Source organism: Colias croceus, chromosome 14, assembly GCF_905220415.1.
Source record: "Colias croceus chromosome 14, ilColCroc2.1".
Taxonomy (NCBI): Eukaryota; Metazoa; Arthropoda; class Insecta; order Lepidoptera; family Pieridae; genus Colias; species Colias croceus.
The window spans coordinates 9,251,896-9,279,031 of record NC_059550.1 but is presented as its reverse complement, the minus strand read 5'-3'; the positions used below and the strand labels follow the sequence as shown (position 1 = coordinate 9,279,031).

Genomic DNA, 27,136 nt, shown 5'->3' with positions numbered 1-27,136 from the left:
GACAACAAAACGAACCCCTTTATTTTATCAAGAACTCCCAACACGACGATATATATTTGTGCGTAAAAACGCGTCATTAATTTTAAATCACATCAATACAATTACATTTAAACGATCAACTTGCAATAATTTATAAATTCGAAAAACTCAACGTCCGCACAGAACATTTCAACTAGTTACATTTTATATATATATTATGTACAATTTGTATGCATTTCACATCTGTTTCACTTAAGTATTTGACTTTTCTTTTCCGCCTCAACGGGTTCCGTAGTTAAAGGGAAAGTAGGGTCATAATCACTTTTGGATTCCGTAGTTTAAGGGTAAGTAGGGTAATAATTATTATGTGTAATTTTAAGCAGGCGGTTTTTTGGCAAATATATTTTAATAATAACGAACTTAGGTCATTGTTTTTAAAGAATGTATTTTACAGTAAAACAAATGTGAAATTTTCCCCTATACCACATAGAACAATGGGACTTCATTATGTACATTGTACATTCTAAGTAAATACAGTCTGTTATAATAGCTCAATATGTAATACAATAAAAATGCATTAAAGTTCAAATTTTTATTTTGTAATGCGAATATTGTCGATGTAAAAATAAGAATGATTTATTAAAAAATACGTCTTTAAGGATTTCAAATTTTATAAAAAAATGGTACCATATGAAAATAAATATGAAAAGGTAATGTAAATACTGTTATACATGATTCTATAATTGGATAATACAATTTTCACGATACGAAAAGATTCAAAATTTTACACGAATAAATAAAAACTATGAGACCATTTACACCAGATATATTGAAAAAAGTAATTATGTATTTATATTTCCCATATTTAACGGGACAAAATTTAACTAACATTAGAATACTTAAGAGTTACACAAACATACACCTTTAAACTATATACAATATGTACAGAATTTAACCCAAGTACATATATACACGCTTAGACTAACCGATTTATTTATATTACATGTTTTAATACTAATTACTATTAGCCGAAATCATCTTACATTTTGTTTGTGTTCAGAAATATTTTAAACTCAATCATTTATTAAAAAAATAAATAAAAATAAAAAATTATAAGACCCAACTCATAAGAATAATTCACTAGAAACATTAAAAATATTATCATTAATTTTCATCAACATTCGAATCAAATCATTTTCATCTTTATTACATTTTACTAAAGTTCAAATTCTCATATCACTTTGGACCAATCAAAAACACCATGAAAAATATGCCGTTTTAAATTCGTCCTAATTCCACGTACAAAAGATCCATTTTCCTTCACCAGTGTCTGAATAAAATGTCACAATAATCTTCGACTTGTAGAAATAAGGTTTAAAGTTCATCGCTCAAGAATATTTACGAAGGAATTCATTTGAGAAGGCAAATTTTTCTTCGATTTTCGACTTTATCTCCATAGAAATAAGGTTCAAACTTCATCGCCCAAGTCTTCTATAGGTAAAGGTACAATTCGAACTATTAATATGCTTTTGTCGACCAGAAAGCTAAGTTTTTTTAGATCTTCGACCTTATATCTATCGAAATAAGGTTCAAACTTCATCGCCCAAGTCTTGTACGCAGTGTTCAGCGATAGGCACGAATCTGTCTTCGATTTGAACTAATAGTATACTTTTGTCGACGTGAGATCTAAGTTTCGGGTCTCGATGGTTCGGCGTCCATTTGTGTACCACCTGAAAGGAAAAAAATAATAATAATATGTGTTAAATTTGCTTTCCCATCCATACTATCCATACTAATAAGTTAATAACTAATATTATAAATGCGAATGTTACTCTGTCTGTCTGTCTGTTACTCAATCACGCCTAAACTACTGAACCAATTTGCATGAAATTTGGTATGGAGATATTTTGATACCCGAGAAAGGACATAGGCTACCTTTTATTGCGAAATATGTACCACGGGCGAAGCCGGGGCGGACCTCTAGTTTATAATAAAATAGTAATCTAATGATACAATCGAGAACTACTTCTGCAAGAAGTCCATTTCAATAAATTAACATTTTAGTTTAGTTTTATTTATTTTAAATTACACGCAAACAAGACTGTGATTGCGTATCTACTTATTACAATTTAAATATGCTCCTAAAAGAAGTCTAGATGAAAAAAATAAATGTTTTGAGTTCGAAAATGAGAACAACTAGATTATATTATTATGTATTTAATCTATACTAATATTATAAAGCTGAAGTGTTTGTTTGTTTGAACGCGCTAATCTCGGGAACTACTGGTCCGATTTGAAAAAATCTTTCGGTGTTAGATAGCCCATTTATCGAGGAAGGATAAAGGCTATATATCATCACGCTACGACCAACAAGAGTGGAGCCACGGGGGTGAAACCGCGCGGAGCAGCTAGTGTAGTATAAGAATAACTTACCAATCCATCCATCCCAGCTTGCGGCACCCAACTCCCCCAGGAGTTCCTCCCCCCCCTCTCCCTCTGATACTCCGACGGCCACAACACATCTATCCTCCTCCCCAAATTGATACAATCGTACACCCCCAACGGTTCCAATATTAACACTTTACTCCCCACACATATATTCACTTTCGCGTCACTTTTCCCCGAATCCGAGCGTTTGATTTTCGTCTTTATTTCCTTGGCTTTAGAGTCTTTTTTCGCTTCTTTTTTCAATAGGGCCTCTTTATTAATGGCGTCGGTGTAGTGCGTTTCTTTGAGCGGTATTGATTCCGGTTTCTCGATATACCGACCGGTTAGTTCTCGGTAACTTTCCCGTTCGTGGCGGATTTCTTTGCTTATTTTGGATAAGTCCTTTGAAGTACCCTCGTTTATGAAGTACCTGGAATTTGAGTAATGAGTTCATAATTAACTTTTAATGTTTAGTTGTGTCATAGGGTATGTTATGAAAAAAGTTAGGTTAAATCTTAGTTTTGAATTGTTGAATAGAATTTGGTTACAGAAGTACTTTTCCCCACTATAAAAAAAAAAAAAAGGTAGCAAAAGTAGAATGAATTTAATAAATGTCAAATTTTGTCACATTGATAAGATGTAGATAATGATAAGAATAATGATGATAATATCTATGACGATGATAACAACAATAATGATGATGATGATAGTTACTATGTCGACGATGATGATAGTGGTGTTTGTCATGATGATGATTATGGTGGTGGTAATAGTTTGTCATGATGATGATAGTTACTATGTCGACGATGATGATAGTGGTGTTTGTCATGATGATGATGATTATGATGATGGTGTGTTCTAACGATAAACTATTGATGATGATGGCGATAATAATGATTTGGTGGTGGTGAAGATAACGACTATGAATATTATAATGATGAAGAAGATTGTGTCTATACTAATATTATAAAGAGGAAAGGTTTGTATGTATGTATGGTTTTCACGCATAAACTACTGAACCGATTATAATGAAATTTAGCACACATATTGAGGGTAAATTGGATTAATACATAGGTTGGGTTTTATCCCGGAAATCCCACGGGAACGGGAAATATGCGGGTTTTCCTTTGAAAAAAACGGGCGAAGACGCGGGTGAAAAGCTAGTTAGTGATAATGATACCTTTTGAAGTTGATCTTAGCCTTGCATTGGTGATGATCTTGTAATCGGGTAGTGACACTTGACAATAATGATGAGTATGTTTGTTGTTATGATGATGATGATGATAATAATGATGGTGTTGTTTTTATGATGATTGTGGTGTTGGTGGTTGTTGTGTCTATGACGATGACGATGATGATTATGACGATAATTAATATGATGATGAAGATAACTATGATGACGATAGTGTTAGTGATAATGATACCTTTTGAAGTTAATCTCTTGCCTTGCGTTCCTGTTCGCGATGATCTTGCAATCGGGCAGTGACATATCAAGTCCACTACCACCTGGTGGCAGTACATCTTCTAGGGACGAGGAACCACTTTGTGGTTGGTTCGATGATACCTGGGTTTAGTGATAAAATAATTATAAATACTAAATTATCATTACGACGCGATGTTAACAAGACAAAACGAAATAAACAAATTTTTTTTCAGTTAAACAAAAATTAAAATACATATCAGAGTTAAAAAAAAATACTCATGTAGTCCTTCTTCAGTTAAATAAGCTTAAAAATCTCGACTTTTATAGGCGCGTTGAGTAAAATTTTAAGGTTGCGTCATGGCAATACCGTCACTTTATGGCGTAAGATTTTAATATCTTTGAATCTTGAAAAGAAGTTTCACTTCTGACACGTGTGCTCGACACACACGCTCTTCTTTTCTATAATAAATATACAGAATACTAGTCTTAGGGATTTTAAATTCAACCTAGAAAGGTTTTATTCCTTACAAAATGATTTTATATGACTACCTTCAACAATAAAATAATAATCCACTAAAAATAATAATTAACACGACTAAACACAACCAAAACGACCTTTACGTCCGAGAGCCAAATGCAAAGTGTCAAATCCGATGTTCAAATCATTTTTATAACCCCCTCGGTTTGGGTTGCCAGTTGGGGATTTGTTTCTAATAATAGATAGATTCAGATAACATTACCTTAGCACTTGCAGCCCTTCGAGGCTGTTCACACCAGCCGTACTCCCAGCCAGTGGAGCCCTTGAAAATAATATCCTATGTCATTTTAGAGTAACATACCAATTTTATAGTGAAAAATTGTCAAAATTCTTATATAACTTACTTCTTACAAACAAAAAAACATCAAATCATTGTTCTCTTTAACACAAAAAAAAAATTGTTTTTATTTTTATTTTTCTAAAAAATACAAAAAAAAATTGTTTTTATTTTTATTTTTTGTGATTGTTCCCAATATATGTATATAAAACTAGCTTTCCACCCGCAGCTTCGCCCGCGCAGTCAAAGAAAAACCCGCATAGTTCCCGTTCCCGTGGGATTTCCGGGATAAAATCTATCCTATGTCCTTTCTCGGGTATCAAAATATCTCTATACCAAACTTCATGCATATTGGTTCAGTAGATAAGGCGTGATTGAGTAACAGACAGACAGACAGAGTTACTTTCGCATTTATAATATTAGTATGGATGTACCCGTTCGTCTGCATGTTCGTCGTGTTGTAACGCGAGCCTTGCACTATCTGAAGCTGCTAATAGGCGGAAAGAAGCCGGCAGGCCTCGATCGCGACGGGGACGGGTTCTGTTCCCCGGCTGAGATAAAAATATACAACAGTTAGAAGTAACTTTTGATTTAATATTTTTGTAAATGAATAGCTGTCACTGTCACCTGTCAGAACATGCTTAGCTGTCGAATACTATAAAATGCCACGTTCCTTTGACTCGTGGCGCATTCGCACGGATCGTACCAGGGGGGAGGGGGGGGGGAGGACGTTGTTTATGCGACGTTTGACCCAACTACCCTCACTTTGCTAATAGTCGTTGACTAGCTGCGATTTGTTATCAACTACCTACATCAATTAGGTAGGTAGAATCGCTGTACATTCTTATTACATTCAAACTAATATTTAACCCGGCCTCTCGTGTTATTTCTTATACAAGTTTATATTTCTCACCCCGTTGAACACTTGTTATATCACATATTCATAAGACGCAGCTTGCCAAGGCTCCGCCCAAGTAGATATTTTTGTACATATTTAAAATTATTGTCACTTTTTATGATTTATCCGATTACTAAGCAAATATCTTGTACATAGGTATGTTGAGCCATATTTGAGTTAAAACTTATGTGATTTACACTGTTTTCTTTTATAATATTTTTTTTTTCAAATATATATTTTTTTAACCCATTGGGCCCCGAGCGGCCCGATCGGTCCCAGACACAATAGATTTTCTATTGTGTCTGTGGTTCCCGGGGCCTCAGTTATTACGAAAATAATAATTTTCAGGCAATAAACAAAGAAGGCTTTGACGACCGAATAAAATTAAAAAGGATACAATTTTTGAATGAAATTGAATGTTTACACAATTAACATCTAACCTGAAAGAGAGAGATCCCTATCTTTCTCGGAGAGAGAGTTAAAAAGTATATCAATAAAATTAAACGTAAAAAGTAAAGACTTATGCAGGTCGCGTCAAGTAAAAAGAACGCTGACGGATGGCTGCGCATTGGCGATTTATCGGTCTATTTGGTGTTATGAGGTGGTTATAAGAATAACAAATAGGCAATTGCGAAGCCACAATTCGCGAGCCTAGTTCAAAAATAAAATAATCGGCACATAGCTTTCGTGCAAAACTCGATCCATGCGCAAACACACCCCATCACTTTCATCCAGCGTTCTTTTTACGTGACGCGTACTGTACCTGAGTCCGCGCACGCATGTGTCGTTCCCGACGCGCAGTTCTTTCCTCACTGCGTCGTCGCGTTTCATTCTCTTGACTTTGATTTGCGTACACTGTGAAAAAACACAATTAAATGAATAATATTATGTGCAGATGTATTATTATTTATTTTTTAACATGTTTTTAAAGCAGTAAAGAGTACATTTTAATATGTTTTGCAATAATTATTACCTATATAAGTAAAAAGTAAGCAATAAAAATTATTTATTTGTAATTATCAACATATTGAAACATGAATGTTCAGAAAAACAAAAATTCGTTATTGTGTACCACAGAAAAAACTACAAACAAGGAATAAAATTAAGTTACAGATACCAAAGAGTTTTCATAATTATTTTATAATAATATAATAATTTACCTGGTTCTTCTTGTGTCCGTTCGTGCGAATGTTCTCGAAGCAAACCCGCGAGCGAGGCTAGTGTGGATGAAGTCTGTTTTCCAGCGCTTGATAAACTGCCTCTAGTACCGGCTACGAATAAAATGAATTTATTTAATAATACAGTATTAATTTTAGCCTCTTTATTGTTGGAATTTTTATGAATATTTGAATAATAACGAAAATAAAGTGAATGTAACGATTTAAATTAGAATTTTCATGAAATATTTACTATTGGTTATTATAACACACTAGCTGTGCTCCACGTTTTTACCCGCAGTGCTCCGCTCCTGTTGGTATTAGCGTGATGATACTTTTATCGATAAATGGGCTATCTAACACCCAAAAGAATTTTTCAAATTGGACCAGTAGTTCCTGAGATTAGCGTGTTCAAACAAACAAACAAAAATACTCTTCAGCTTATAATATTAGTATAGATTCTTCGCTACACATCCTCGAACATTATTGGTGGAAAAGCACCCTTAAGAGCAGGCTTCTTTTCTCATTTCTGGCATTGAGAGACCGGTTACGGTACTAGACGCTAATACAGCCGTAATAAAGTTGAATATAGCATGCGTTCTTTGATCGCGTTCGCGCTCGAAAAGTAAGTCTCAATTCTTATTTCGTTTATAACTAAAGTAATAATTGATTTAGAGAAAAAATATCTTGACATTCGATAGTAAACCCTATTTTCTAACTGTTAACATTTATTTTAGACATAAAGTCCAAGGAAATATTTAAAAAAATGTAATAATCCTTAAAAAAAGGGTAAATTTTTGAATAAAAAATGAATCGAGCGAAAATGTTACGATTACGTAACTGTCTTGTACATCGAAAGAAAAAGACCCAAAAAATCATATACTAAAGTTCCATTTTGATTGTATGTGTGCCTGTTTCACAATATTAATGCAAAAACACATATAATTCAGGGAGCTTCCCCTTAAACCCGTCACCCACCTATCGTAGGCCTCGAAGGTTGTGTAGGTGCGGGGTGCTGCACTCGGGCTTCGCCCCGCTCCGCTGCGTTTGGGGCTTCGCACGCGGCCCCGCTGGAGCACCCCTCGCCGCAACGACGCCGGATACTGGAATATATGCATATAAGTAGATGCGAACAGTTGACATCTTATTTATTTATTTATTTATTATACTTCATTGTACAAACATGAATGGACAAAGCAGAAAAAAAGAACAAAATCACATTTGTACAAAAGGCGGCCTTATTGCTGAACAGCAATCTCTACCAGGCAACCTGATAGGAAAGGAAATGTAAGAAGGTCGTGGGATAGCGCAAAATAAATGACTATAAATAAAATTACACATAACAATTCATTGCAAATAATATAAAATAGACACTCTAATCTTATCTTAATATATACAGGGTGCAATCGTTAAGTGTGCACAGGCGATTTTTCCGTAATTATTACAGATATCAAAAAACTTTAAAATGATATCGAAAGTACTTAACCTAATGAGTAAAATTGCCATAATAAATTTTTAAAAATAAATCGAGAAATATCAAAAAAGTTATCTAACCCTCCCATACATTTAGTATGAGATATGAATATCCCATGTACATTTTAATATGAAAAATTTTAGCTTTCTCTTTCTTTTTTTGGTTTTCTGCTTTAATTTTTTCGCAAATTTGAAGGTAAGTTCATTTAGATTTTAGAAACTTTAAATAGAGCTCCTCATTGATTTGCACAATGACGATGTCACTTCGAAAATCTGCTATGAATACAAAATGTATGGAAAATAAAATGTATGGGAGCGTTTAAAGCTATTTATCGAACCAGACAGTTATCTGAGCTGTTTATCGAACTGAATACTCCAACTGTTCACCGTTTCACATTTGACACATGTCCCTCTATTGCTGACGTACAAACAAACATACCGTCGCCACAAGCCCGCCAGGCGGTCGCGTATCGCGCTGACAGTCAGCGGCCCGCCGACCAGCTCGCACAGCTGCGCTGACGTGTCAGCGTACGACGTTGTCAGCGGGGACACGTAGATTGGGTAGCCGATTGGCTGGTCGCAGGAGGAGTTTATTATGTTGCGGAGTGCCTGTGGACAAATAACGAAATATAAATGTATCAATAATAATGAGTGAAAAGCTTAGAACTAGCTTTTTGGTGTTGTCATTATTACTGCCATCAACTAATCGCCGTTAAAAATACCCGTAATAAGTAAACAAAGATGTTATCACACTTTTGAAGCTATATCAATTAAATGGAAATCTAAAATTTTAGTATGAAGTAAGAATATTAATAAGTACAAAGATGGACCCTATGATCTTGAACTGAATGAATGAACGAATGAAATGAACTGTATTCCACAAAATAATAACAAAGAAACCATGTACAGCATATAATAAACTTCATATGCAATTTTACATTCTGAACGGAATGAAAAAGTATTTTTTATTCTTTAAAATTTATGCTCAAATAAAAAAAAAACTAACAAACCACGATTCCATTGTAGATATACATAGAAAACTACACAAAACAACTCATTTACATGTCAACAACACAACATCTGTACAAGTCAAATACCTGTTTGGCGTTCTGTATGGAGCCCCGCTCGGGGTTCCTGTTCCGCAATAATATAATGGATAGAGTATAGTCACCTGTTTGGCGTTCTGTATGGAGCCCCGCTCGGGGTTCCGGTTCCTCAGGTACACGAGCTCCTGCTGCTGGCCGGCCCACAGCCCGCGCACGCACTCGCGGTTCAGCTTGATCACGCGGAACCCCAGGTGCCGCTTGTTCAGCATTATTATCTTGTAGTCGTCGTTGCCTTCGTCCATCACGTGCCTGTCGAGTTGTTATCACTTTAGTATAGACAAGAAGGAAAGACAATATTTATTGGAATAGAAACAATTTGAAGAAAATAATAGAACAGACTTCGACAGACAATCGAGCATTTATCAATGTTATGTGTGCGGTGTATGTGAATAAATAAAATCAATCGAACAAACGATTGAGTGTATGAATGAACGATTGAATGAAACAATGACTGATAGAATACGTAAAGTTTATCAACGTTTAGTATTTTATCATTTATGATGAATGAATGAATGAACGAGTGAATGGAAGAAGAAGTAACTATTTGAATATGTAAAGTTTATTGACGTTTTTTTTTTTTCATTCATGAACAAATGAATGAAAAAATGACTAACTTATAGAATACATAATTAATCGACATTGATTGAGTAGGTATCAATCATGAACAATTTAATGAAAGAATGACTAACTAATAAAATACATAGTTAATCGACATTGAGTAGGTATCAATTATGAACAATTTAATGAAAGAATGACTAACTAATAGAATACATAGTTAATCGTCATAGAGCAGTGGTGGCTCAGTGGTGAGACCTTAGACTTCGAATCGATAAGTCCGTGGTTCCAGACCAGGCGAGCGCGTAGGAAATAAATTGATTTTTCAATTTATCTGCGCATGTTGTAACATCACCACTGCTCGAACGGTGAAGGAAAACATCGTGAGGAAACCAACATGTCGAAGAATTAAAAAGTTCGACGACATGTGTCATCCGCTAACACGCACTTGGCCAGCGCGGTGGATTATGGCCTGTACCCTCATAGGAGGCCCGTGTCCCAGCAGTGGGAACGTATATGGGCTGATGATGATGATGATGAGTAGGTATCAATTATAAACAATTTAATAAATGAACGAACGAGTGAATGAATGTTATGTTATGTATACCTCAGCGCCAGCAGGTGCGGGGCCCCCCGCAGCACGTTGTGTCGCCAGGCGGGCGCCGCCTCGTGGCAGATGACGAGGCGCTGCGAGTGCGACGCGATGGCCGCGTACAGCGCCGCGCTGCTGCAGTACTCCTCCGGGAACATGAAGTGGTCCTGCGGGCACGGGGCAATGGTTTATACAGGGTTCGTTTTCAATGACCAGCCAAAATTTAAAATTAAGATCTAGATATTAAACCAAAGGTACACTTGAAACATTATTGTCGAATAAAATAAAAATAATAGCATTCATTTGAAAATGTCTTAAAAATTTCCTAAATCGTAAACACCGCTAGAATCACTGCACTTGTGTGCGTGCGCGCATCGCCAAATTTATGTGTTGCTAACTTCTACCTATCTAGGTTGTTGAACTGAATTGTGCTTTTGTAATGTCCACACGTTCGCTTTTTAGTGACGGACAGGAATTAAATCTAATTAAAAAAAAACGTTTTTTTTTAATAGATCTAAAATGTTATCGATTCTGAACCATGTCTGAAAATTTGGCCGGTCTTTGAAAACTAACCCTGTATACGCACACACACATGAGCACGCTGTACTGTGCGGACACATGTGCGTGCGTGTTATTATACGTATAAATACGCACACATACATGCGTACGCTGACCCATACGAATACGTGTACGTGGCGTACGTATTATTATGAATATACGCACATGCACACGCTGACCGTGCGGAAGCTGTGCGTGGCGGACGTGTGCGTGCGTGTTATTGTGAATACACGCATACACATACGCTGACGCGTATATGCGTGTGTTATAATTAATACAAATACACGTAGAGACCCATCGGGTTGCAGGTTATTAGTATGACACACGCACAAAGATGTAAACGAGTGTACGTAATAGACATGACTGTTTCATTGAAACAGACACGCGCGTTTCCGCATCTATATCCTATAAAAACGAACAAAATACACTAAAACAAACAACAAATAGCCTACTAGGTAAAAAACTATCAGTTATATAGATCGTCAAATCCAATTGTAGGGTATGGAGCAGACGATTTAATGCGTCTGCTCCGTGCCACACAGGTTAGACGGCCCTTTTTAAAGATAACATATCCGCACGACATTCTATCAGACAACACAAAATAAAAACTAAATTTACAGCACGAAAAACATTTTTTTTGAAAGGGAGGATTCTTCCCTACTAGTCTTCTATGTCATATACAAAAAAGAGTGTATTTACCGAGCACACGTGTCAGAAGTGAAACTTCTTTGGCACGATTCAAAGAAACCAAAATCGTCGCCTACCGAAGTTTCACATCAAAAAAGTCAAGAGAAATCAGTAAATTAATCCTGAACTAGACTTGTAGGGTATTACATTAGGACATTGTATTGAGCAGACGATTTAATGCGTCTGCTCCGTGCCAGACAAGTAAAACGGACTTTTTTTGATATAAAATATACGCACGAAATCCTCTCCACTAAACTCCTATTTTATTCACACAATCAAATATTTTATTTATAATTTACAAAGTACAATAAGTACAATATTTCCACAAACCTGATGCAACTTAAGCGCCATCCGTATAGCGGGCGCTAGCACAGAGTGTAACAGCGACACATCAGAAAACACCCATTCGTCTCGTGCGCAGGTTATACGGAAATCACCTTTAAACAACGAGTGCAGGCCGTACAGGAAGAATTCCACGCTGGAATATATAACATATTATGATTAATAATATTTCTAAATTCTTCAGCTCGTGAAAAGCGGATGCAACAAACATAAATTATACCATTGAATTACTTCTATTTTTACAAAATTTCTAAGAACAATATTTCAGTTGATTTCTGAATTAATTCAGAATAATATGAACTCAAATTTAATTCAAAACGAATTACATCTCCGACACACGATTAAAATTGACAACCGATCAGTCGGGGACGATTTTTCATTCAGTATTAAAAAGAAAATATGCTATGGCAAATACAGATAGAAATAAAGATCTCTTCAACTGTTCTCTTATTCAACACTAGCTGTGCTCCGCGGTTTTTTACCCGTATTGGTCTTAGTGTGATGATATATAGCCTTAACCTTCGATAAATAGGCCATTTAACACCGAAATAACTTTCCAAATCAGACCAGTTCCCGAGATTAGCGCGTTCAAACAAACGAACTCTTTAGCTTTATAATATTAGTATAGAAAAAATTCCTACCTAGAAGCGGACAGATGTTGTGCAGCTGCTAGGGCCCTCCTCCCCAACAAGCTGAGCGCGAAGCACAGCGTGAGTAGGGGGGGGTCCCTCCTCCAGCCCCCCCCCCGCCGGGCGCGGCAGTGCGCTATCCACTCTTGGTATACCGCGCAGAATCTACTCCTGTAAAAACATTTAAAGTATTTTGGAAATTTGTTTAACGAGTCATAATTTATATACTACTAGCTTACCGCCCGCGGCTTCGCCCGCTGTCTCTAAAACGATTTGAGATTTAAACTATCCTATCTCTCAAATTGGATCGAACTGCACATGGTGTGCGAATTTTATTATAATCGGTTAAGTGGTTTAGGAGTCCATTGAGGACAAACATTGTGACACGAGATTTATATAATATACTAGCTTACCGCCCGCGGCTTCGCCCGCTTTCTCTAAAACGATTTGAGATTTAAATTATCCTATCTCTCAAGTTGCATCGAACTGCACATGATGTGCCAATTTTATTATAATCGGTCAAGTGGTTTAGGAGTCCATTGAGGACAAACATTGTGACACGAGATTTATATATATTAAGATTAAGAAAGGTTAAGATTAAGATAAGATAAGATTAATAGTGCTTTTTTTTTAATAATTTACATTCACAAGAATAAATAAGAGATGGAAATTCGTATCAGGTGAGAAATATTTATAAAAGAATACTGAACATAATCAGACACTTTCGGTGGATCATAACTTCCACCAGACGTTTTAAAATTCCCAAAAAAATATTCTATATTTTAGTTTACATAGATTGCAATGTGTGGTTTTTAATTTCGGAACCATTAAGATATATTTATTCTAAACTTATTAAATAAATCTGACGACACTGTTCTTTCCCTCTATTTTATCTATATTTAATTAAAATTCCATTTATACTAACCTAGTAATACCAGACGCTCGAAAGTCATAATCCTCATCCAGATTGACGTTGAATATAGGATCCAAGTCAACAAACGATCTTTCATTCATAGGCTTTAGAGCTTCCATTAATTCTGGCGATGACAACCATTCCTCTAGTTTGCTTGACTGTATCGTGTAGTATATAATGCTCTGTAATAAGGAATAATTATTGAGTGACATAATAATCTATGATATTTATGAATAATTATTGAGTGACATAATAATCTATGATATTTATGAATAATTATTGAGTGACATAATAATCTATGATATTTATGAATAATTATTGAGTGACATAATAATCTATGATTAAATTTTGACAATTAATTAGTACTCCTTCGCTTAAGTATATAATTGTAGTACTGTTGCACGCGGTCCTTCGAGCCGACCTTGATATGCATTTATTACATTATTTTCTGTCGATTGTGTTTTATAATACTATTGAGGTAAAAAAGGTACAAAAATGATACCATTGTTATTCAAGTTACTATCGACACTCGCTTCCCTTTTACCTTATAAAATACAAGATTATTTACTAATAACAATATTTAAATCGCTACAAACTCATTATCTATTTAACTTTCGTATCAATACCTATAAATCGAAAAAAGACCAAAACATTGTTTCTAAACCCACTAAAAATAAAAAAAATAAAAAATTCTTTATTCACATAATTACACAGGTCAAATCAATCCTTTGGCTCCCGAACTAGTTTTAAACTGTGTGTCAGGAGGCAGAGGCTTCCCGCTTCTCCCAATATTGATCCACCGTCACTCACCTTAACATAATACGTCAGCAGCACCTTCCTAAAGTCGAACACCTGCAGCATGGAGACGGCACTGTTGTCGCTGACGGAGTACCCCTCGAGCACGTAGCGCGCGGTGGCGAGCTGCCACGCGAGCCAGCGGAGCGCCCACCACGCGCCCGGCGCTAGGACTCTGCCCCCCAGCGACCACGCGCCGCAGGTGCCTTCTGTACATACAGACAGATAGAATTCAAATTCAAATTCAAATTATATTTATTTGCAAGAATGTAGTTACAGATTCTAGATGTTTTAATTACAATGTTATGTGGCTAATACATTCTACCCATTGATTGGGTGTGCAAATATTAAAAAAGAAAGTTAATTAGTCTAATTATTTAAATGTACACACAATTCAATTTTCACAATTACGCGAACGCACTACGATTTACACGATTATATCACTACACACTTCACTTATAATAAAATAAGAGTGTGTGTGCTGAGCACACGTGTCAGAAGTGAAATTTCTTTGGCAAGATTCAAAGATACCAAAATTGTCGCCATACTACGCGACGTGACGGTATTGCCATGACCTTGAAAATTTACTCTCAACGCGCCTTTTTAGTTCACGTCAAAAATAAACTTTACTGACATAATAAATAGGTACAGCGCGAATATTAATCCATAGATAGATAAATGGACAGAAGAGAAAGTATAAAAATATGTAAGCACTCGTCTCCCGAAATACCGGACACCACAAGTGTTTTCTGTAGGAATAAAGTAACATATAGATATGTCAAATAAATGCACCTGCCGGCGAGCGAACGGGCGCCATACACGCTCTCTACATTGAAACAGACACGAAGAAATACGACGGGTTAAAAATAAACACTATACCTATCGATAATATAGACCAAATAGACATAGAAACAGTACAGTTGTCTCTTCCCAAATAACCAGACGCTGCAGGCGCTAAACAAAAGTATAAACGTAAGAAAAAATTTTTATTACAATATAACTCTTCAATAAACTACAATCTTTAGAAATAAAAAAGGAACTAAAAAGTGCACCAGACAGTTCAGGTGGTCTGACGAAAGTTCATATGTATAACACACTCACCGCTATTCTCCTCGGGTCCTTCAGAGATCGCCTCCACTTCCCGTTGCTGACAGTACGTGCCGCGGAACTCCAGACCGCGCAGTTGGAACGACACCAGACCGTTGCCCATCTCCACTATGTGCACCAGACAGTTCAGGTAGTCTGACGCGAGCACTGATGTGGAAATTTATAATTATTATACACAAAAAGTTTGAAAATATTGGTTTCAAAAGTGGGGTAGTTATTAAAAATGAAAGAGACGGAATTAATTCTATTTTAAATACAAATGAAACAAACACAACAATTAACAAAATAAAGAAACTCAGTTACAATCGTCCTTATTATACATATCAAAAAGGGTAAAAATAAATAATCAATTGTACAACACATACGGTGTTGGTAATAAGCATATTTTTATTATTAAAAAAAAACCATCGAGTACTTTAAACGTTATTATTATCTCTTCAATAATCGTATATCTTACCAAAACAGTCCCCCTGCTGCACAATCCCCCATCGGCCGAGCATCAGATCCCCGCACAGGTAATGTTGCAACGAGCGAGTTAGATGCTCGTAGAATATGGAATTCAAGTTGTTGTCATCTGTAATTTAATATAATAAAAATGAATCGCTAAATATGTTAGCAAAACTTGATTTCGTTAAGTATTTTTTTTATTATATTCCTTGAAGTACGAGGATGGTTCTTATGGAGAGAAAGCGTAAATATGTCCCACCGGCGAAGCCGGGGCGGACCGCTAAATTAATAATATCGATCAAACGTGGAAGTAACTACATACCAATAGGTATTATGAATGAGGAAAATTAAGTTATATGCTGGTCATTTTGTTTAATAACTTATGAGCTAGAAAACACAAAAAAAACAAGCTTCAACTCATGAAAAAACACAAAAAAACAAGCATCAACTCATTAAATTATTGCATTGACACCGATCCTTGATGTATAAAGTTTGAATTAAATTTAAAATGGGTCAAAAATTGAGTCTAAACTGTTATTATTCACATTCTGAAGTTATTCGACACTCAAAAATTATTATTTTTTTTTATAATATTTAATGGCCTGACTCAAAAATTAATATTGCTTACAAAAAACTAACTTACCGGCTCCCAGATTTCTCTCCAATTGCGAAGATAGTCTGGTGTTACTCTGGTCCACCCTCTTTGTGTTGTAATCTCTCTCCCAAAACTTAACCGGCCTCACGTATGACGTCATGAATATTGCGCTACCTGTTAATTTCAATCAATACATTTTAAAAATGTATTACTACAAACCTAGTTTATCCTGGGTGTGTGCGTACTTATTTTAGGATAAACTAGTATGGCATAGCCTAAACTGATTTATCCTATTGGTCATAGGATGAACTAGTTTGGCCTAGGCTATACCAGTTCATCCGATCATGTATAGGATGAACTAGTTTAGCCTAGGCAAAACTAGATTGTCCTGAAATCGGGTTTGGCCGGTAACATATAAAAATAAAAGAGAGAAACATATTATGTACGTGTGTGTATTAATAAAGGATATCTTAATCTTTCTTAATATATATAAATCTCGTGTCACAATGTTTGTCCTCAATGGACTCCTAAACCACTTAACCGATTATAATAAAATTCGCACACCATGTGCAGTTCGATCCAACTTGAGAGATAGGATAGGTTTTATCCCGGAAATCCCTCGGGAACGGTAACTATGCTGGTTTTTCTTTGAAAACGCGGGCGAAGCCGCGGGCGGAAAGCTAGTTGTATTGTATATCTCACCTAACGCTGGTGTAAGGGGGGAAGACAACATAGCAGACAGCGCAGCTTGCAAGAACAACATAGCACTATGCGGCACGCTGAACGGTTGCGCGAACGCATGGAAAGCGCTACCCCACGTGATCTGCCATGGGGCTATGTATGTTACCACGAATTGGACCTAGAAACGACACATCATCAAACGACAAATACCACCAAATCATTCAGACCAAATATTAGAAAAAAAATGTATGTGTATACAACTTATTATTTAAATTGGCACGTTTCATAAAATTACTCGAAATTATTCAATTAATTTTCCAAAGTAAAGATTTATTGAATTTTTACTACTAAACATATAAACATGATGAACACTATTAAAAAAAATCGCATATACAGCTCATTATAACAAATTTACCTTCAACAAGAACTCGTAGACTTTGTTAAATATGATCGCCATGATGAAGTAATCAACTAGGAACGTCTCAGATATTTTGCGACTGCTCAAATCCCGTTGGAACAAAAGCACAGCAAATACTATGATTAGGTATTGACTGTCTGGATCGGAGTATGCATTTCTGAGACCTGAAAATAAGTATTGAAATTAATATGGAAAATGTTATCTTTGAACTAAAATTTCTTGAAGCGCGTCGAGAGAAAAACTTCAAGGTTGCGTCATGGCAATACCATCACGTCATGGAGTAGGACGCAGGAGTAGGCGACGATTTTTGTATCTTTGAATCTTGCCAAAGAAGTTTCTCTTCTGACACGTATCCTCGGCACACACAAGACAACTCAATAGATGCAGAAAATTGTAGTTCTTGAACACCATTTTGATACATATTATAAAGACTACTTTTGCACAAGTTGTATAAAACAACAAATTATTACATACACAAATTTAACATTTCTACACATTCTTAATTAACGAAACAGTAATATAATACAATTCAACTCACATTTAAGCGCGCACACGCAAATAATAAACGCACCAAACGTGTCGCCATACTTGTCCGCGATTGCGGGCGCGTCCTGCGTTATGGCCGCTATCACCACCGCCGGGAACAGCACGTTGCGCTCCAGGAAACATAGGTATACATATATCTGTGGAGAAAAACCGGTAAAAAAAATATCGATGATGTAAAAAACCGTTTTAAAACACGGTTTATTAGGTTTTCTTATAGTATTATAGTTGTACGTTAAGATAATGGGTGTCTCAATGGATATAAGTACGAAAAGATGAGTGTGATTAAATTTAAGGACAATTTTTATTTATATTTAGTGATAAACTTTTTTTTCTGAAAAAATATCAATTTGTTATATTGGAAATGCGTGTAATAACTATACGAATTTTTGAAACAGAAAAAAAAAAGAAAAAGTTGAAGGAGAAAGAAAAGAAGATGGCTAATAATGAACAAATAAACTATTTTTAATTCATTATTTATGTTTCGCTTATACACTATACCAACATTCACTAGAATTACTTTTATTTACTTTATCGTTCACGGTTTTAAAGGATACTTTATAAATCACATACCTTTTCAAAGATCATAAGCCTCGCCGGTTCTGTAACTTCAAACTGCGCGTGCTCATGTTGTTTCAACACTGGCGCAGCAAGACATAGCCACGGTTGTTGTTTGCGCAGTTGTGGTATTAGGTAGTGCAGGATCCAACCTAGGATGCCTGCTATTATCCAGAGTGCCTACAAATTGAAATAATAGTCAAACAAAGAAAGAAGAATACAGAAAATGATTGAGAATAAAATAACCTAGAGATAATAACATAATTTATTGAACACAAAGAAAGACCAATAACAAATACAGAAAATGATAAAGAATAAAATCTTGAAAGATATCTCTGACAACAACGCAAAGGTAGGGAGTAGGTAGAAATTTTTGTTTAACGAAATCAAACGAAACTATGAATAAATAAAATTCTTGAAACTTGAAATTCTTGAAACATATTTAAACTCAAACTCAAACATTTATTTATTCAATTAGACTTCTTCGAGAAGCACTTTTGAAACGTTATATTTTTACATATTTTTAACATTTACCACCATAGAAAAACTGTTTCGTTTGTTTGAACTATAAAAAGGGTCAATCTATAAATTTAAAACAGAAAATTAATAGGAGACTTCACTTAAATGATGAGAGTTATCTGACGATTTTAAAAGTTATGTTTATACTTACTGTGTTCAGCTGTGGCTTCAGTGTAGTGAAGACCGTTGTGCAGTGCAGACCAAAGACCAAGAGTGCCAGAAACGTGCAAACTATGACGTCATTCTTCAACCTGGCGTTTACCGTCTCTTGCAATTTCTTCGGCAAAGGATCCTCCATATCTTCCTCAGTTTTATCACCTTCAGTCTTATTTATATTTGAATTCAACGTATTTGTATCACGAGTCTTGTCATCATTTTCAGTAGGCGGATCCACTTTGAGAGAAGTCGTAGAATTCGTCGTGTCTCCTTTTGGATCCATTTTCAGAGAGCTAACACTCGATGCCTGAGATCGTTTCTGCGTTTTAGATATATTTGTTTCTGAACTAAAATTAATTTTAGACGCCGAACTGCCAATGGAGTTCTGTTTAGAAATATTGCTTTCGGAATTATTGTTTTTATTCTCCGATAGCGTATTGGGCTCCGTTTTCTCTATATCTGGCGAGCATTCAGGGTTATGCACGATATATAATTCCGGTGGCAATAAATGCTTTTTAATTAGATTCCATATTAAAGTGTAGTCGCTTGCGCTTCGACTCAAATGATATGCTATGGGTACAAGTAGGCCGCAGAATATGGAAATAAGTATATTATGTTTTTGGTGCTGCGATTTCTTTCCCTCAATCAATCCGCTGTATGCGAAACCGTATAACGTTCCTATAGCAGCTAAAGATCTGACAACGCAATACACTGCAGCGCTCAAACTGCTCGTCGCGTTCCCACCGAATATATGCATATCGATTTGTTCTAATAAGTACATAAGAAAAGTATTCACTTGGGGAAACAAACCCAAACTAAAAGCTAGAGGAAAAAATAATAGGAACTTTGATAGGATTTCTTGAATTATATACAGGCAGTCTCTCTCGTTTATGTCTATACCGTATATATTCAACGGTTTTGTTTCGTCTATACTGCGTTTACTTCGCGTGTGTGCGTTGTCGGCGTCGGGTAACTGCTGTAGATGACTGCTCACTGCAACCAGTATCGCAGTACACAAACAAAAATACACCGGCCGCGAAAATACAACCATTTTATTAAATCCGTGAACCGGCGATGCAGAGTCGGGTTGTACGCTTTTTAATAATGAATACTGGCTGCCAGCCATGATAAAACAGAACCAAAAAGCGTAGATATCCCTGTAAAATCCGAGGTTCAATACCATCGAGCCCAAAACGGCCACCGCGATCGCAAGCATTATCGATACAAATGTTTCCCTAAACGTCAAGTTTCTATCAAAAAGTGCCATCAATTTCAGGCGATCCATCGTTACTTTTATCTCTAAATATTTGGCTAGTTTGAACTTGTAATAACTTTTCGTTTTCGGTTTGTTGTTCTTCTCCAATTCATCTATTAGTTTGCATAATTTACTCCTCATGTTGATCTCTAAGCTGTCGTCAGCTATAGATTGAACTAGACTAGGTATATGCGTCGATTGCGTTGTTTCTGCTTGTTGTTGCGCTTGTTGCTGGGCCCGTTGTTGGCTCATTAGGTAGTTGATATGCATACTGGGCAATCCCATACGCGATTGTCTCTCAGCTTCGATTTGTTCTAATAAACTATCAGTCACATAAGCAACAGGTGATCGCGCTTGGTCCGGATGCGACCCAGTCCCTCCATCGAAAACGTAGAATCTTTTATTTGTGTTATTCGTATTAATCGGGACGATCGTTGACACGTTGTTATTACTAGAGAGAAGTGGATTCTTGCTCCCTTGATTTGAAGAACTGTGATCCACGCTGTCTCCTCGTTTTGGTTTCGTAATTTCACTGGTTCCCGCTTCCGATTCCAAAGACCCACAGCTTCCTTCACCAGTAGTTTCTAGTGAATTCTCGTCCACAGGTTTAACTGTAAATGTTCGACAATCTTCCTTTTCCGGCAGTGGTATAGGTAACGCTTGAGTACGACCGGATCCATTTTTATCGAATGTGTAAGACATCCAGTTGCCATATTCATCCATAAAGCAATGGATAGCACCATCAGTTGTGTCGTCAAACGAAGTGGCAAAATGAACATTGCCTGAATTTGGATTTTCCACATTCGCTGTTTTATCTTTCTTATCCGCAGATTGTGACGATGGATTATTTCGCTGACGAGTGGAACGTTTAATTTTTCTAACTCTATTTCTATGGTTTCTATCCATTAACGGCCTAAGTCTAGGTCCTTCTTCGACAGGTTGTGCCTCCGTTTGAGGAGGGTTGTTGTCAGGTACACAACAAGGCATAAAATCTACTCTAGAATTGAGAAAGGCGGCTAATAATGGCATGGAAGTAGGTAGTAAGGTATTTGTTGATGTTTGTGCAACTTCCTCTATAGACCTTTTTCTAGTTTTATGGGAACCTTCCCTTTCACCTCTTATACTTTGCCGATGACTACGTGATCTCTCGTCTCTATTTGGAGGCGGCATTACAACCGTGTTGGCGTTCGTGGCAGCGAATAAACATTCCAATCCTTGTACCAAAGCAGCCTGGGCTTCTACAGCATCCATGAGTATTCTTTCCTCGTTTTGATTCTCATCTTTCTCTTTCCTAGAATCTTTCTTCTTGTTCTCCTTCTGTGAGGAAGCCCGTGAACGCGCTAAGTTTTTTATCTGCTTTGGTATAGCGCCCAAGTTTTTTGACACATTGGATGATGATTCAACTAAAGCAAGTTTCTGACACATTATTTCTTCAGGGTCAGGACCTTCTGCACTACAGATCTGTTTGTCTTCTCCTTCTTCAAAGAGCCAATCTAAGCTGTATACACTCCTTTCGTCTGCACTCTTACTATCACAGGTTAATTGTGATTCTTCTGTTTCCGGTGGGTTATTTTTATCAAAATTAATATCTGGCCTTTCTTCACTGCTACTACTAGAGTTAGATATATCATGGTCCCAAACTTTCTTTTCTATTGGTTTCTTATCCTCCGTCTTTTTTTCCGATTGATCGCCGGTATCGTTTGATTCTAAGCTGGACTTCTCTATAAGCAAATCTTTCGAGCTAGCACTAGCTTTATCGAAGTAGTCACCATTCGGATTATATTTACATTCACATAAGTTACCTTGACGATCTTGTCGTGACTCGACTTTGGCGCATTTTTTCAGTCTTATAGGTTTCTTATCATTTGGACATCCAGGATTGTGTTTAGGTACTTGTATCCTTTCACAACAATGTTTCTTGCAATCATGATGATTTTTTGCACGTACGACGCGCACATCATTGGGTCTATCGAGTAACGGTGATCGTGAACCATTATTTTCGTAGTCAGAATCGCTGGAGCGCACCGCTGATGATTGTTCGGCATCCCAATCGAACCCACGAAACTGTTTTTCATCTTCATAATCACTGTAACTTTCTCCACTTGAATCTAAATCAGTTTCCTTTTGGGAAGTTTGCATTTCATCGGATATTTCCGCGATAGGATAAACGATTTCTGATCCATACGTCAAATATGGGTAACTGGGACCTTCACCGTTTTCATTTTTTGGGTACAAATTAAGGTGAGGACCTCGAGTTAAACATTTACTAGGGGGTGGAATGACAGCACTTTTAGGATTTTTGAGCATTTGACCACCAATAGTTTCTGCACTGTTGGGATGGGGTGATAAGTTCGAAACACTTGGAGGCGGACAACCGATTTCCAACGCGGCACTTTTGATCCTGCGTACACCTGGGCTTTTGCCTTTATTTTTATCAGCCTCACCTGCTGGAGCTTCCGCTTTTACCATCATGTATTCACCTAATTCTACACTTGCGAAAAACTGTGTATCTGCATTGTTAGAATGACGTCTCATATGCGATACTAGTTGTGCTGTGGAATTTAACAGTGGTAACTGTATTGTAGACATAGTTGAGTTCGAATATCTTCTCATATTAGATGATTGTGCAGTCGCAAGCGCCATAGCAGACTTGGTGCAACTTTCATCGGGATAATTTGTGTATCGTCGTCGCTGGGCCAACCTTTTCTTTGGAGAAGGCGGTCCGACGCTCGGCTCTGAATTGTCTCTTGAATCGAAACTAAGTTGTCTCGCAAACTTTGATTGATATGGTTCGCCCGCAGCTTCATTGCCATCTAAGTACAACCATTCCTTGAAAAAGTCCCGATTGCTAGATCCTCGTCGATGCGGACATTCATGGTATCGTCGGCTAACTTTCGCGAACGGTCCATCATCAGTCAGCATGTGCACTGGTAGATTGTTTTCTGTTCTTGAATTTCGTGATTCTTCAATAATAAGTTCGTCAATACGGCCGTGGCCTCGACGATTCTTCGTTCTCTGTTCTCTTCTGTGACCGGACTTCGATCGGTTTCTGGTTGGACGGGATTTAGAAGGCCCCGCGGTTTCTGCAGACTGCGCCACACACAAGTCTGACTTGGTCATGGCAACTGGTTCCGTTTGCTTGGCTGACATGGCACTGTCTTCCATGCTCGATTCCGAGCTGTTCTTTCGGTGGACATCCACTTTTAAATCTGTTGTAAAGAAATAACGAGAATATGATTAATTTGAACTATTATTACTCTTATTGTTTCATAAACATTCAATAAACATGCCTCTTAATTTGATATTGTTATGAATACATTTAATACCACGGATTATTATGTAAAATGCAAGATTTATTTACCTATAGTACTATTATTAGGTTTGTGGTACTCTAAAGACGTGACAGAGTCATTATCGCTTGGTGCGATCGCCGCTGCGTTCAGAGTCTGCATTTCGACTCCCTCATCAGCCCTGCGGGATGTCAGTAGACTAAACAATTGTAAGTAAATCGATATTAATTATATACATGCAAACAAAAATTACAAAGCTGGTTATTTTTAATGTAAAATATATTAAATTTTAAGCTTAGTGTGTTATTACTTATTGCTATATTTCAAAGTGCAAAGATATACATATTTTAAATGCAATTAATTTTTGTAAATATTACCACACTGAGCTTTAGAAATGAAGTAAAACCAAAAGAGGAACTATTTGAGCAGAGTGCTATGAGGATCTTTTGGCACTTGGATGACAGTCAGTGGTTGTGGGTGCGAAATATGGTTTGCCAAACTAAAAAACAAACTCCTCTTTTTTTCAGAAAAATAGGTATTAAGCTGTTAAATTGAAGTGGATATTATCTAATTTTCTTCAAATGGTGTAGTGCCTGTGCATTGAAGTCATAATAATGTATGTTTATATATTATCCATCCATCCATTCAGCCCGGATAAGTCCACTGTTGGACGTAGGCCTCCCCCATACTGTGCCACAGTTGCCGATCTTTGGCTTTGCTTAACCATCTGCGCCCATAATGCCCGTCTTAACTATATCATCCAACCATCTAGTAGGACTTAGGAGGGCGTCCAACAGTGCGCCGTCCGGTTCTATATTATATTGGTAGTTAATTACTCATTATTGGAATGGGATAAGTAAAATTATTGTAAATACGGAAACATCACAACAACATCAAACAACACACTCATTTTATCATCAGATGTTTTAGAGAAGCATTAGTTTTGAATATTGCTATATGCCAAAAGAAGCTGCAGCTATAAATGACTCTAATTTTTAATCAATCACTTATACATAACAACAGATCATCTTTTAATCATTCGTAAGAAAATTACAATCAATATTATATATTCGAGTTGAGATAGAACTCTGTGTTAACTGACTACAACACTTAAATTTACTTGACTTTACTTCATTTTATAAGTTTCTACTGCAACTTACAACTAGATGCTTGGTTTGCATATTAATTACTATATATTCAACTAATTTGTTATTTTATTGCCCTTCATTTTCTACAGATTACATTTTCTATGGTATATTAAAATTGTGTTAATTTCATGCACTACTCTATTAACAATAATAAAACATTATTATAAATACTAAGTTATTCAATCTATGTCTGTTTATATTACCATAAAATTCTTGAACCTATTTTTTCTTAATGTCAAAATACCATACAATTTTCATAACATAATGTTTAATAAAAAAAAAAAATATTGGAAACATTGAATAATAAATAAGTTTTCAATTTAGGGACATTTTCATTTGAGGATAAATTTGCAAAATATGAGTTGAACAAGGTTAAGATCAAAAGAGGTTATTTATAATTATTATATTAATGCAAAAACTGTAGTAACATTGTACTGTTTGTCATCATTTGGAAATACTATTGAAATTATTAAATTAGTCTTGAATTTGTAAAATTTAGATTATTACATTCAAAATCAATTACTGTCTGTTAATCTAAAATTTGTGAAGGGCAGAGTGAATTGAGCTAATTTTGAAATCATATTGTAGTCCAGTGAAGGTTAAAAAAACATTAACAGGTGTCACAAACATCACTGCATAATATAGTAATAAATAATCACTTAAATGTGTTCAATATAACATCACTAGCTAACCACCCGCTTTGTTTAAAACCTAATAAATTATACATCTTCCTCTTGAATCACTCTTATCTATCTATTAAAAAAACTGCATCAAAATCCGTCGCATAGTTTTACAGAATTAAGCATACAAAGGGACATAGGGACAGAGAAAGCCACTTTGTTTTATACTATATAGTGATAGTTCTACTTATATTTCTAAATTACTACTAATTATGGCATGAAAATAGTGAAATACAGTATACCAGCTCACATTTTTATATACTTTAATAATTCTAATCTTTCTTACTAGCCTATATAGGTACTGTCTACTTACACAGCATTCTCAGTGGGGTTCCCAGCCTCATCCGTTGATGGAACAACTATAAGTTCGTTTGTATCATACATGTGATGCAGACCATGGTTGATCAACTTGAGAATGGTGAACAGCACGGCCACCAGGGCACAGTATACTAGCCAACCAACGCTTGCTGGTGGGAAGTACTGGAAAATAAGTAAAAATACATTGTAATAGGCATTGAAAGAATGTTTCATAGGTAGATATGTGTTAACAGGAATTTAGTTTGTTAAGAATTATGTTTTGTGTATTGAGATAGAAACCAATTCTAATAATAAAATGTTTGTTGTTTATATAAGTAGTAAATCATACTATTTTTATTTGTAGTGATAATTTTTTTTTAATGTATGTTTGCTGATATAATTGTTAATTTTAAATGATCATTGTATCTTTTAAAATGAAATCCATGGACAACGATGACTAATCGTAAGATGAAAACAACTTGGTGCATTGACCTGGTTTGTGGTAGCATGTTATAAAAGGTTAAAAAAATCGTTACTCACTAAGTACACAGAGAACGGTAGGCAGAGTAGAAACAGCCAAATGTAGAGATGCACCGTATTACAAAACAAATTCTGATGTGGGTCGTAAAACCAGCCGCCAGTCAAAGATGCCCAAATACCTTGGCGTAATATCTCTAACGTCTGTGAACCCATCTTACACGCTATAACCACATATTTACTTTTAATTCACTGTCCACTCACACAAAACAGTCCAAAGTACAATTTTATTCATATTTTACATCAGCTTATGTCCAAAAGCAGGTCTTTCCTTCCTACTGCCATTTTGTATGGGCAATACAATAACAAAATTTGCAATCATATGGTTTACGCAAAAATATTTTGTAGTTTTGTTTAAACTTAGAAGGGGCGGGATTGAAAATAGATTCTAAGTTAATTATAATACAATTTTCAAAATATAGAGATTATTGAATTAAAGTGTAGGTACACTCGATTGTCGAAACAACACTTTCGATTCTTTGACACAATTCTTTGACAAATTCAAGTTTCAACATGACAGGTGCTCTAATGTTGCCGATTTTTTGACATTTTTGAC

General features: G+C 36.0%; 1 protein-coding gene across 1 annotated transcript; it reads right to left on the bottom strand.

Moving 5' to 3' along the window:
- Nucleotides 1–1,401: 1,401 nt before the first annotated feature.
- Nucleotides 1,402–27,057, bottom strand: LOC123697601 (protein pecanex). Its single transcript, XM_045644144.1, has 26 exons — nucleotides 26,584–27,057; nucleotides 26,060–26,226; nucleotides 23,990–24,099; nucleotides 19,369–23,837; nucleotides 18,714–18,878; nucleotides 18,136–18,280; nucleotides 17,595–17,761; nucleotides 17,201–17,357; nucleotides 16,547–16,672; nucleotides 15,914–16,030; nucleotides 15,451–15,603; nucleotides 14,365–14,558; nucleotides 13,567–13,736; nucleotides 12,654–12,812; nucleotides 12,001–12,148; nucleotides 10,441–10,592; nucleotides 9,344–9,527; nucleotides 8,612–8,781; nucleotides 7,678–7,802; nucleotides 6,703–6,813; nucleotides 6,306–6,397; nucleotides 5,079–5,195; nucleotides 4,570–4,629; nucleotides 3,852–3,970; nucleotides 2,413–2,836; nucleotides 1,402–1,709 (listed from the first exon to the last, which is right to left on the bottom strand). Exons 1-26 carry the CDS (start codon nucleotides 26,734–26,736, stop codon nucleotides 1,569–1,571), a joined length of 8,295 nt encoding a protein of 2,764 aa, XP_045500100.1. The 5' UTR covers nucleotides 26,737–27,057; the 3' UTR covers nucleotides 1,402–1,568.
- Between the last annotated feature and the right edge of the window lie 79 nt (nucleotides 27,058–27,136).